Genomic DNA, 14,500 nt, shown 5'->3' with positions numbered 1-14,500 from the left:
ATAGAACTCATTTTGTCATAAGACACTGTCAAACATCCATACATACTATCCACACTCATCTGTGTCCACACTTGTTGTATAGCAATATAATATTTGAAAGTAAAAATTCGTTTAAACTAAGATTTTGTCGTTGATGACTTCATGAATTTTGAAGATTTATTGCACTAGTGCAATATTGTAATTTATCATATGTTTAGTAGTAAATACAGTAGTTTTGAATATTTGATAAATAGCCTGCTGTTTAATCTATATTGGCAACTTTGATGCACACCTTTTATCGCATACCCTTATCACACCCCTACTACTTTTTTTGTTTTTTTATTACACAAAGTCAGTTTTTATTTATGTAAGCTTAAGAAATATTTTTCCTCAAAATAGGTCCAATAGAACTGTCATTCGGGAGTGACGTAATTTATTGAATGACGTCATTGTTTGGTATGTACATGTGACGTCACGAACATCAAGTTTCTATATTTTTTTGGCACACTAAATGCAACTTTAAAAAATACAAAACACACAAAAAAATACAATAAACAAAATATTTTTAAAACAACAGCATGCAAATAGTAAGGTAACCCAGGTGGCTTTGAATAAGTAATTGAGCAGTTTTTTAAAGGATTTTAGTAGAACTGAAGGTAACCCAGTGCTATGGATCAGAAAACAGTTCATATAATATAACTCTCCTGTTGAAATATATGATAAAGCGTATAAAACATGGCAAAATCCGTATCACATGCTGTATCACCTGATATCGGTGTCTTGGGATGATACGACATATGATACGGATTTTGCCATGTATTATTCTATATTTATTGCACGCTAACTTTTGGTTACTTTCTGTGGGAAATATTATATTGCTATGCAATAATATTGTGTATTTTTTATTGTGTTTAGTGCACAGAATTATTAGAAATTAATTTTTATTCATCAAGAAATGCACTTAATAAGTTGCGTCTAGACTTCATTTTTCTGACAAGTTGTGTATTGTACACCACAAGTGTTGACTTTAGTTTGACCAGTGTAATCATTCACCACAGTAAAACATCAAAGAGACAAAGTCCATATATATACTCTAAATATAATACAAAATAATAAACTATTCAGACTTTATTGACAAATATACACATTACAAACATATAAAATGCTGGAAGGATCAACATATAACAATCATTCAAAGTGGACAGAAGGATTTGATCACCATATTATACATATAATATATAATACATATTTATATAAATCTCAAGACAATTGCATTTTGATAAATATTATAGGCATACATACTGGATAAGAGAATATTGGAAGTTCCAAGCATAACAAACCTATTGCAATTAAAACAATTTAATTCTACTACTGTGGATTCATTTATTTTCGTGGGTATCAATTTTCGTGGATCGATGAAAACTTGCATTTTCGTGGATATTTGATTTCGTGGTTTTTCCGATCTCTGCTTTTAAAGCCTTTAAAAAAGTTGTAATTCGTTGAGAATTTATATTCGTGGTTCACCTGTACCCAGGAATAATAATTAATTCACAGTATCTGATGAAAAGGATTTTTTGGCAAATCATTAATTTTAAATACCATAATGCTGTATCATTGGGCAAACTATTGGTTTACTATGAGCAATTATCAAATTGTGTATTAACATAATGATTTGGCCAGGTTCCTCGATAAAGGTAGATGTTAGCACCTTATGAATCAAACAGTATAAAAAAAAATTAAACTAACAAATAATAGCAAAAAGTAACAACAAATAATTAAACCCCTAGCTGTTGAAGTTCTCTATTTGAATACTGTGAAAGGACTTTTGTTCATTGGTATCAATTTTTGTGGTTTGATCAAAAATTATATGTTTGCAGGTTCTTAAAATCATGGATTTTAGTTTTCTGATGAAAAAAATCAAGTTAAGAATTTGAAGCCATCAGAAACAAAGATTTTGAAAATAATCATTTGTTGTAATACATATATAATGATTTGTAGAAAACTGCAAAATAAGATGTTTATTTGTCACAACTTACAGACTTACTTGTTTATTTTCCATTAAATTCATCAAATCTTTTAATAAAATAATTGGAAATAAGCTGATCCATCAAGCCTTAAAAATTGTCTCAATTGAAGGAAATTGCAAAGTCAACATTAGAATTATTGCACACATGTAATAAATCAGAAGTGATAACAACGGTGTTAATTTGGCCACAAACATGTCACTCAAAGAAAACAATTACATAGAACTCTGCTACAAACTAACTTGGAATTGTAGAAATTATTCTTATGAAGTAAAAAAAGTAAGTACAATATTATATCTTTATTTTTTCCATATGAGAATAATGAAGGAATGAAATCAACACTTTATCATCGCATATCATGACGGGCAGTCTGACTTTTATCGATAAAAAAAATTACTTTTCATGCACTTGAATGTTTTTTACAAGATTAAATGTGAATTTCTTGTCTGAAGTTGTATATATATTTCAAAGTGTATTTGCTAATATTCTAAGTATTCTATAGATTATATGCCTGTATTCATGTGGTCAAAATACATGTGAACAAGTGGATTTTTTAATGTGTCTTTATTTGGACAGCAGTTGTTATATTTCCTTGGATACTTAAATTCAAGGATAAAGCCATCCACGAACACCATGAAAATTGGTACCCCATGAATAAAAGTAATTTCACATTAGAAAATTTAATACAGTGAAACTTGTCTTAAACAAGAATATTTTAACATAGGACACTGCTTGCACTATGACATTTCCAAGTTCAGGGAACCATGAAATTCCATATTTTGCATATATATTGTACAGTTCACTTAATGATGAACCCATATCTGGCCAGGAGAAGTCCATGTTATTAAACACCCACATAGAAGTACATTTGTAATGAACATATCACATTTTTTAAAGTTTGGTGAACTATGAAATCTGGGTCAAAACCATAATTTGGCATAGATATAACAGTGCTAAGTTTCAATTTGAAGTGACCAAAAGCTATCCTAAACCAAAACTTTAACCTGCTATGGACAGTTGGATGGAAGGTCAGGTACTTACGGACCAGAAACATAATGGCCAACTATTGCCATAGACAGGGCATCAAAACTGAGGATTTCATTTTGTTACTACATGTACCTTAATTATGTTAACATACTAGGTCAAATAACTTAACAGTCTCCTTTGCATGTCCTCTTGCTGGGGTTCCCTTTAAACAGGTTTCATTGTTTTATTGAAATTTTGTTTAACAAATACATTACATATTTAAATCTATAGCTTTATGAGACTTTTGAATTAAATACAATAAACATTTTTTTTATTCGGTTATATCTAATGAATCAACATAATGTTTTTGCTTATATTGTTATTTTATATAAAGATTTTTAATGGATAATAAAATATTACATGTATATGTATCATAAGTCAACAAGACTTCTAAGTCCTTATTATTGTTCTTTATTGTCAAAATTGTTTGAACAAATATATTTGCATGGCTAAATATGTATTATAAAAATAGTGATTACAGCACCATGATATATATATATAATAACTCCTAATATAAAATAATAACTTTTCTATACACAATAAATATTACAAATATTATTTAACATTGTAGTACAAATAACAACAAAAAGGTGGGAAACAACAGTAATATATCTTAAGATTGAAAAATGAACTTCAACTGACTTCTTATAGTATTTGAAGTTAAATCTTTACTTAAAAAAAACCCCATGAAAATACAAAAAAAAAATATAAAGTTACAGAAATGTTGGTGAAATTGGATAATAACTACCATAAGAAACTAAATTAAAAAAAACACAAAACTTGCATTCCAAAAATGTTAATCTGATTGAACTTTAATATGATTTCCATGAAAATTCATCATTATTCCCCCCAAAAAAGGCTAATTTGAATTCCCTTCAAAAATCAAAACCAAAATCTTTTTTTCCCAGAATAGACGGTCATATAAAATATGAGATTACTACAAATAACTCAGAGTAAGGTACTTTGTTCAAGAGAAAAAATAGTGAAAAGCTGAGAAAAGCTAACAAATGGTCCCAACATAAAAAACACATAATGCAACTAATCCTCATTTATTAACAAGAAATTATTCAGCTTTAATATCCTCACATGGGTCACCTTCCTAAAATATTAAAGTTAAATACGTGAGAGGTTTAGAGACTCATTGTGACAAAGGTAACACTGTTGAGGTCATAAACATACATATGTTTATGTTCATTAAACCTGTGGGATGTCAATGATTTCTATTATACAGCAGGAAATAGTAAGCTTGATGAAAACTTTTATAATAGCTAAAGATAACAATTATACTGTATTAATTTGTTTCTTCATCAAATTGATGATATGTTGGTTTATTGTTTTCATTATATGTACATCTTTTCTGAAACCTTGTGTGTATGATTTCTCCCCTCTCTTCACATTTTGAAAGAGTAATGAAATGTTGACTAACAGACAGAACACTCCCTTTGATCTAAAAAAAATACAGGGAAGCTAAGCTATAATGCTTCTTCTATTATACTTTAAAGATTAGTGTTTCTCATCAACAAATGAAAAACCAAACATAATTAACAAATCACAGACAATTAAAATATCTTAAATAACCTTGCAATTTAATATGTTCTATGTGGAAAAATATTCATCAATATGCATGCAATTAACCTTTTATTGTACAGCAAAGCTTGAAAAAACTGTTTATAAATATTTGATACTGATACAATCACTAATCAAAGATTTATAGCACTAGTGTAGTATGACTTATTATTGCATGCTTATTTATTGGTAACATAAAATGTACATGTGTTGTTGCTATACAAAACTCCTGTTAAACATAAGCTATACATTAGAAAAAAAGGATTTATTCACAATTCATTAATATGCAATGAAAAGCAAAGTATCATGAATAAATTATTTATTCTTCCAAAGTTTTTTGTTATTATTACATTAAATTATTCAACTTGAAGATAACAAACATGAGAAATATTTGTTCATATTCTTGATTCCTTTTTGAAGTATGAAAACCATTTATCTAAAGTTTAAATAAAATAAAGACAGTTTATCCAAACATAGACATTATATCTCTATTATTTATGCAAATGTTTTCTGAACGAAAAATGTTAGTTCTTTTAAATTGCTTTTTGTAATGACAATATTTAACTTTACAATCATATATGACATAAACATGATATTGCTGAGAAATAAATCTTAAACAGACAAGCATATATTTGTTATTTCAATGTTCAGACCTCTATTGCTGTATAATGATATTTTTTTGCCATTTACTGATTGAACATCACATAGTCATGACATTTGGAACTGTTGCTGAATGAAGGAAACCTTTTCTTTGTTTCTGCTTTCTTTGTTCTGTCATCTGAAACCCACACATATATATATATATCAAATTGACTGTTACAAAAAAGATAAAACAAGCATTCTGTGAGGATTGCATGGCAAAACATAGTCCCCAACTGGGTAAAACATCATTGTAGAGGAACAAAATTCTAACTTGATGTTTAACTTGTCATGGTGTAAGTTATATAACAAATATCAAGTCAATATCTTCAAGCATGACAAGTAAATGTGTTAAAAACTGATTATTTAAGGTTAAGAAATAGTAAATCGGCTTTAAGGTGGCTCACCCCAATAGTGACCCCCGGTAGATTTTTTTTATTTTCACTTATTCTGTAGATTTTTGTATGCTGAATCCAAAAATGCAAAGAAAAAAGGGGGTCACCAGGCTCGTTTTCCCCTCAAATTGAAGCGAAATGTGCGATTTTGACCCTTTTTCCAAACATGTCCACCCTTACAACAATAACGGTTACATCAAATTTAAAGAGTTTTAAAACCAAGTCAGTATAATTTTTATATGAAAAAACATTAGAATTTGAAATGTAAACCTTTCCCGTTGTTGTTTTTGACTTTAAAATCCTTTTATTTTCAGATTTATGTCTAAATTTTGCATTTTCTAATTTCAGTTTAAGGCAAAAAATATTGATTGAATCGATTTTTCGTAAAATTTTCCCGGTAGATTTTTTTTAAAAACAGATATGTCAAAGCTATGAACTTTTCGAGAATTTTAAGGTAAAATAAAATGGGGGTCACCAGGCTTTTTAAAAAGTTACGAGCTTTTGTTTAACCCCCTACCCCATAAGGTCTGATTTCAATGCAGTCCATTATTTACTTAATTGTGAATTCTTTATTGGTGGCTTAAATAAAATAATGTTTGAAATTATATTAATAAACGATGGCTGAATATAAATGTGGTTATCGTATGACTGTTTGTTATCAAGAAGCGAAACTTTGATTATTTAGGTGAAATACGGTAATTTTGTCTGGCGCGAGTTGCTTCCCTCTATTTTGGCGCCATTATCGGACCAGAGGAATTTCAAGGTCGCCATTGTCGATCAGCATACTACATTGATGAATACTACCATTTACATACATAACAGACATTGTGGTGAATATACAACGATGAAGGTAGAGTTATTACATAAGAAAACATATATTTCGATATTTTAGGCAGCCAAATGTTACCAGTATCACGAAAAATACAAACTTGGGGGCTGTCTCAAAATACTTGCTACTGTTGAAAAACACTGCGACTGAGACCTTGTATGAGCACAATTTCTGTTCCATGTTTAATCGTTATAGCTGGTATCTTATTTATGTGTTTATCTTAATAGTATTTTCACCCTTAACTGGCAAGTTGTAAACATGTCTGGCCCGTTTTGAGAGATATCCGTGTGCAAACGGACGAAGAGGAGGGGCGGCCGAGGAGGGGATGACATCTAGCTACTATGAACCACCACAACTGTCATTTTTACGCTACTGTTAGTGTCAATGAATTAGTCTTTTTAATCATCATTTGGTAAATCTAATTTCGTAGCCAAGTTACATAGAGTTAGGGTCATATGTATGTGGGGTACCCCATAACTTCCCTAGGGCATGCACAGTTTCTACTCCCTTGTCCCAACTATATTTCCCTTCCCTTTTACCCTAAAACTTTCTCCTCTTACTTCAATACTTTCATCTCTTTGTTCCAAGACAAAATAAAAATGACAACATGTATTTCCAAGATAACCCTTTTCTCTGATCCCTCATTCCCCTGTCTCCTTACCCCTGTCCACCCCCTCAAATAATAATCAATTAAGGTTATCAAGGGGTTTGATTGACTTGTTTGTTTTTTTTGAGAATATTACATAATTGGCCTAATTTGTAAATGATAACCCTTACAGCATGTACAGTAGGAGGCAATACATCTGTACATCTTTTAAACATATATATATATTGTATTTAAAACAACATTAAAAAAAATTATTTTGGGGTCATTTTGGATTGATTTTAAGCAACCTGGTACCAATAGAAGCAATATTGTCACAGGTTTGTATATTGTGGTTTTATTCTTTTTTAGTCTCATTTTCATTATTTTCTGTTAAGAAATTGGCATTTGCTATATATAAATTTAATTATTGAAAAATATTTTATGCATTCTCAAGAAAAAAACAAAAACACTTAAAACGAACCTATTATCAAATAAACACATATTAATATAGACCATTCTACTTCTTTTAAGCTCTCGTAGATATAAATTAAATCCAACCATACATTTTTAAATGCCCTCAAAATATTTTTTTGAAGTAATGTGTTTTTATATAAAATATTTACATGATATACATGTAGCAAAAAAATGCAGGTGACAACTACTTTTGGCCATTTACTGTATTTTGAGTTGAAAATAATTGTTGCTTTGTGAATAGTAATTTTTAATAAATACAAAATTTGTGTATCCTATATTCCAAATAGGGTACAAAAAGCCTCAGCATAATTTATTCATGAGGACTGCATGAGCTGCATTTTCAAAATTAAGGCAGCTGAACAGCAAGAAGCCTTTATTCAACCTATAGAAACAAAATCACTATTTACACTTGTTGTGCATGTAATTATATTTTGTTTGCTAGTTATTGATCACAACAAATTCTTCATTATTTTTACACCATAGTGGCAGGGGCATTAAGTTAGATTTTCCTTGCATTGTCAGTCTTATCAAACTTGCATGTACGTCCGAAATTTGTTTTCTGTTCTCTAACTTCAGTTTGCCTTCTACAAATGTTATTAAACTAAATAAAATTCACAATTAATGCATATATATTATTCTTGTTACCAACAAACACACATGAAGTTTGAATTTTTGGTGGGGTTGCTTTTACTTTTCTAGAGTTATGCCCCTTTATAAATTTTAAAATAGCTAAATTTTTGTTCCTTTCTTTAACACAAGTTTGCTTTATCCAAATATTGTGATACTTATATGCAATGCTTACTACAACACAACTCAGATTAAGTAAAAATTTGGGTGGTGTCACTCTTTTCATTCTTTACATGCAAGCGGCTGCTCATCTGTGTCCTATGGACACATTCCCCATTATGAACAAGTCTACATCTATATGCTTTTGAATGTCAATAATTGTTGATTTTCTGACAGAATTACTCTGATATTTAATTTCAGGCTGCAAGTACATTTGTACATGTACATGCAAATGGAAGGAGTGATCTTGGAATGTTCAACTTTACTTGGAAACTATTGGCACAGTACTGACAGAATTTTATGAGAAACCAGTAGCATCTAGTCTTGCAACCGGAAACTATGTGTAAAGTGCTGAAACTTAAGAACAACATTCTACATGTATATGCAAATATGTGTTGCCACAATCCAATTGAGGAGCAGAGGTCAACTATAAATTGGAACTACATGTATATGCCTTAGTGCTGTCAAAATCCTTAAAAAATGCAATCAAAAGTACCTGCTTCACCTACCTGTCCCAAGGATGAATAAAGATCATATATATATATATATTGAGTCTTATAAAAAAAACAGTGAAGGAGAATAAAAATTATGAAGATATAGAGCTGATCAGCTAATGATTGTACATGTACATGACATATAAATGGCAACAATGCTTACATGTATACTAGAACATTTAAATTAACAATATTACATTTGTAATACATGTTTTATTTTGATCTCAGAGACATTTGAGGAATAAAATCAATAACGTTTCAAAAATTTGATTTAGTTGAGCCTTTTTTTATGCCTGTTTTCGGGAGGTAATATGGTATACCAATGACTGTCAGTCGTCAACATGGTCGGCATATACTCATTTAATAAATACTAAAAGGTACATGTAGTAGATAAACTATTTGTGTGCAATACATGAAGTTTACAATTCTGTCAATTACAATGTATCATGGACCACATAATCATTTGTATGGTTCATTGATCATCAGTAAGTCCTCTGTTTTCATATGCTAAATTGTGTAATCAATAGGTCATCTTCATGTATATTTGGTGGATGTTAAGCAACCAACAATCAATCAATCATGAATATTTGGTGTATTAAATGTATTATAACTAATTAAAATATCAAATAAGAGGATGTGATATGATTGTAAATGAGACACAAAAGACCAAACAACACAGAATTAACTATACATGTAGGTCACCGTACAGACTTCAACAATGAGTAAAACCTATTCTGCATAGTTGGGTTTAAAGGCCTCGAAATGACAAATGAACAATTTAAAATGATTCAAATGAGAAAACTAATGGGTGATTTGTGTACAAAATAATGAATAAAAAACAAAAATGTCTGTCTTGCAGGGTTTATCTGAACTTAACCTAATTTCATGGATTTGTCTATTTCTTAATTCTAAATATGTTTCAAAATATTTGGTTGATGGGATGATTTTTAGAGAGTCACACATAGGGTGCGGGCTCATTGGTTGATAACATTGCGAATAACTGTAGCCGGTCCCGCTTTGGCAGTCAGTTCCCACATTGTCACTGGAGGAATAAAATAAGAAAACAAATGGTATATTATAGAAAAAAAATGAATCAGTATGCCCTTATTATCTAAAAAGGTTTAAAAAAATTCTAATGTGCGTTTTGAGAGATGATGAGAAACTGTTACAGTGCTATATTGCAGTAAATAAGTTCAAAGGGGCATAACTCCTAGAAAAAATAAATGAATCGTAATTTCCTGTTAACATGCACATCTACATAGTACGTCCTTATCTAAAAATGTTTCATGAAATTCTGTTTGAGAGGAGTTGTGATGACAAGACACAAGACTGACTGACAGACAGACAGACGGGCCAAAAACATTATACCCTTTGCAACTCCGTTTTGTTGTGTATAAAAATAGGAAGATGGGGTATCATTGTTTATGAGGCAACTCTAAACCGGAGACCAATTTACATAGAAGATAACAATTATGTCCTCGTACAATTACCAATAAAACCATATACCACACAGTCAAACAATTAAAAGTCCAAGAAATTACTTTTTTGTATTTATTGCACATAATGAATATTTAATTTGTTCATACTGAATCGTCACTGGCAAATATTTCAAACATAAGACGGATGAGAACATATAGAAAAGTATCAGTTATGTAAGTTATGCAAAGTAAAATGAGCTAGATATATGGACTGCCATATTGTTGTTGTGCTGGTAAGAATGAGTGAACAATTATGCTTGGTCCATGTATAGGCAAAATTCACCCTTTTGACCTTACGAGGCTTCGTATGTATACATCCAGCTGTTTGAGCACCCTGTATAATCAAGGGATCATCTGTCAGATTAGACATATTTCTATGTTAAACATAAGATTTGAAAATAAGCAGATGTAGTATGATTGGCAATGAAACAACTATCCACCAAAGTTCAAATTTGAAATTCAATAAAGTAAATAAAAAATTTGTAAGGGTTCCGCGGAACCCAGTGTCTCGCCTACTTTTGCTGTAAATCGCAGGCTCAACAAAAATGAGGAAAAAACTCAATAGAAATATTCCTTTTGATACAATCTTCTGATTGTAAGAAGCTTCTGTAAAAGTTTGGTTAAAATCCAGGATAGTTTATGAATCTAATAAATGTTTAAAAACAACTGCAGACTGTGTATGTATGTATGGTTAACTGGAAGAAAATGTAAGTCCATTTAAAAGTAAAATACGGAAAACATGGATTTATTTTTTTACAAAATTTACTTCTGGATACTATTTTATGATCATTATTAAGCTTCTGTCCAAGTTTGGTACAAACCCAGGATAGTTTAAGAAAGTTATTAAAATTTTAAAAACTTTAACCACAGAGTGAATTAAATGTTTCCCAGTAGAAAAACTATGTCCATTTAAAAGTAAAATATGGAAAAAATGGAATTTTATTTTTACAAAATTTTCTTCTGGATACTATATTATGATCATGAACAAGCTTCTGTCCAAGTTTGGTAAAAAACCCAGGATAGTTTAAGAAAGTTATTAAAATTTTAAAAACTTTAACCACAGAGTGAATGTAATGTTTCCCCGCAGAAAAACTAAGTCCATTCAAAAGTAAAATATGGAAAAAATGGATTTATTTTTTTACAAAATTTACGTCTGGATACTATCTTATGATCATAAACAAGCTTCTGTCCAAGTTTGGTAGAAATCATGTATAGTTTGAGAAAGTTATTAAAATTTCAAAAACTTTAACCACAGAGTGAATATTTGTGGACGCCGCCGACGACGACACCGACGACGACGGAATGTAGGATCGCTTAGTCTCGCTTTTTCGACTAAAGTCGAAGGCTCGACAAAAAACATCATCTCCTTTTATCATCGCGCATAGATTAGTTATACATTTCTTTGCCACGGTAAGATCAAAGACCATTAAATCAGTGTTCACAAATAAAATTGTCATTCACATTTTTTTGCCGCAATGCCATTACCCCACTATAATTATTTTCATCATAAAGAATTTCCCTTATTATCTTACCTTTTAAAAAAGCATGTCAAAAATAGATAGAAGTTAAAATTTGCCCGGCTAATATAGCGTTCCTGTGTACTGGGCGGAGTTTAAAAATTATCATCCAAACTTTTCCTGAACTTAGTAGTAGTATAGATTTATATATATATAAAGTCTTAAGTAGTGTTTGTGACTGCCCGACACGCTGTGGATGTTCCTAGAAAAATCCCGACATAGTAACCAAAAATTTTGCGGTCCTCCGCAAAGCATGCAGTATTGAGGAATTATATCATAGGTCGGAATACTAGGCCAGTTCCGGTTACTTTTGACAGCGGTCGGTCCAGGGGAGGGTTCCGGGGGGTGGGCCCCCCATTTTTGGACGATCAATGCTTTTGAATGGGAAAATATAGTTGGAACACCCCCCTTTTTGTCCTGGATTGGGAACCGCCTTTTAAAATGGCTGAATCCGCCCCGATTAATCAATTTTCATATTCATGAAAAGGCGGAAAACAGCCAATTATTGAAGTGTCCTTTTATTTCTGCAGGAAAACCAATAATCATTTTTGTGAAATAAGTTGCTGGATCCATTAGTCTTTTATAATAATAACACTTGCTCTGATTCACTTAATGATGTTTCTTTTTATTTAATTTGAAAATATTTAACTATAATTAACAAAATTTTGCAGTGTAAAAATATATCGCATTATCGGGAATAATTAAACCCATAAAATAACTGGAAATAAAGATATTAAAGAGATTTATGACAGAAACAAACTGTTATAAAACGCTAAACGGATATCTTGATAAGTACCCGCCCCAATGCCTTTAACGCATACTATACGGCGTTTACCTGCTTTTGAAAGCTGTACGATGACATGCAATTGTTTATATCGCTATTATTTGTTCAAAGTTTATCATTGCGTCATGGGCAAAAAATTTTCAAAAATAAATCTCCAAGACATCATTAAATATTCAACCGATATTTAATTCAAAATATGGTACGAAATGGACCGTGTAAGGTGAGAATGCGTTTTTGGAGCGAAGCGGCACCGTCGACGCAGTCATACATGTGACTTTGTCAGTATTTATATATTCTTTTTTTTAATGTTAATATGCTTATTTCGTATATTTCTCTCCTTTTAGTCTTTTATGCGAAAAATGAAGAAAGCACTCTGAATTTCTGACCGTTCGTATTTCCTGTTTTGAAGAACGTTTTGTATCACTTGTTTACATCGTCAAGGGTGCTTTCATACACGCCCGCGTTCCAAGGTCGTCAACGCTATTTTTGAGAAGACCCCTGAAAGCGACCGTTTCCAAGGCACTCGTCGTAAGCAACATGCGTTAAAATATGCGCATTGTTAAAGGGCCGAGCCACCTTAATACAAATTTTGCATACAACCTTGGCTTGTTGAACTACAAATGAAAATCGCAAAATAATTCATTTTTCTGTTTTATTACATAAATTTTTAACAGATTAGTTTCTATCAATATAAGTGGACATTTGTCTAGAAATCACAAAAATTGGTGAATTTTTTTTAAAAATATATTTGAAAATCTGAAAATATTTAATTTCTACTCCATAGATTTTTCTTAAAAACTAAATGCTGTTGACACATCAATTTCTGTTTTAATGATATAAAATAATCATATAGTCACTGACTTCGGTTTTTACTGTGACTTGTCATTATAAAACTAGATGGACAGACAGACAGAGTGCAAAACTAAAGTCCCCTTGGACTTCGTCTGTAGGGGACTAATGATATGTATAAATAAGAGCAATGTATAAACAGTTGTATCTTATTATATAATTATGATGTGGATGGGTACTTATACATCCCAATGTTGTGTTATGGTCAATTTTGAGTTTTGCCTTCCATTTTTGCTTATGTACTTCATCTTTATAGGATTTTATGTTTCTTTGTTGAAACACCTTTTTCATTTTATAGTGATTAAGATATTGACGACTGTACCCCAATTTGTGACATTTTTACCTATTATATCTGTTTTGCTCACAGTTGTCAATATATTTTTTTTTTTTGCTACAGTCATACACAGTTGTTAGATGTATTTGAGCTTTTGATTTTGCCATTTTATAAAGGACTTTCAGTTTTGAATTTCTCTTGGAGTTTGTTATTTTTGATATTTTACATTTTGTCAAAAAGTCAAGAGAAAGTTCAAAATCAATAATTATATAAACATGACAGAAATATATATTGGATCACATAATATTTAGGGTCCTGCTATTCTTATGAAATCTTACTGATCATGACTGAAAAGGACTCTAAAATCAAATCAATTTAAAGTTTCCAATTACAATGTAACTAGTTTACCTGTTCCCTAAGTTCTGTAAGCTGTTTTGTGAGATTTTTAACAAGTCTGTTGGTACTATCCAATGTGGCATGAAGATTACGGATTTCATTCTGCTCTCCTTCGCTATCTTCAGCCACCAAGGACATGGCTCTCATTCTTGGAAACCAATCTAAATTCTTATCCTGAAATTCAATTGCATGTAGACAGAATACAATGATAAACATTTGAATTTTGTAAGATATTAGAACAAACTTCAAAGATATTTTCAATGTATCAAAAAAAACAAAAAGTGCTCATAATTTACCTGATTCTTATAACAGTTCTATTTTTTTAGTAACTAATATTAAGACAAAGCCCTCATAAATAGTCCTGAATATGATTAACTGTCATTTGTTCCATGTTTTACTAGTGT

At 30.7% G+C, this 14,500-nt stretch overlaps 1 protein-coding gene across 5 annotated transcripts in view; it reads right to left on the bottom strand.

The window, feature by feature from the left end:
• Positions 1 to 1,092: 1,092 nt before the first annotated feature.
• The window catches only part of LOC134725567 (inositol 1,4,5-trisphosphate receptor type 1-like), a 248,363-nt gene continuing 234,955 nt past the window's right edge, over positions 1,093 to 14,500 (bottom strand). For all 5 annotated transcript variants that reach the window (XM_063589500.1, XM_063589516.1, XM_063589525.1 and 2 more), the window contains 2 exons: positions 14,109 to 14,270; positions 1,093 to 5,373 (listed from right to left, as the gene is read on the bottom strand). In XM_063589500.1, coding sequence (XP_063445570.1) covers positions 5,296 to 5,373; positions 14,109 to 14,270 — 240 coding nt within the window. In that variant the 3' untranslated portion in view covers positions 1,093 to 5,295. The remainder of the gene's footprint in view (positions 5,374 to 14,108; positions 14,271 to 14,500) is intronic.

The sequence above is a fragment of the Mytilus trossulus genome, chromosome 1 (genome assembly GCF_036588685.1).
Source record: "Mytilus trossulus isolate FHL-02 chromosome 1, PNRI_Mtr1.1.1.hap1, whole genome shotgun sequence".
Classification (NCBI taxonomy): Eukaryota; Metazoa; Mollusca; class Bivalvia; order Mytilida; family Mytilidae; genus Mytilus; species Mytilus trossulus.
Note: the sequence above shows the minus strand (reverse complement) of the source record. Positions and strands in the feature narration are given on the sequence as shown.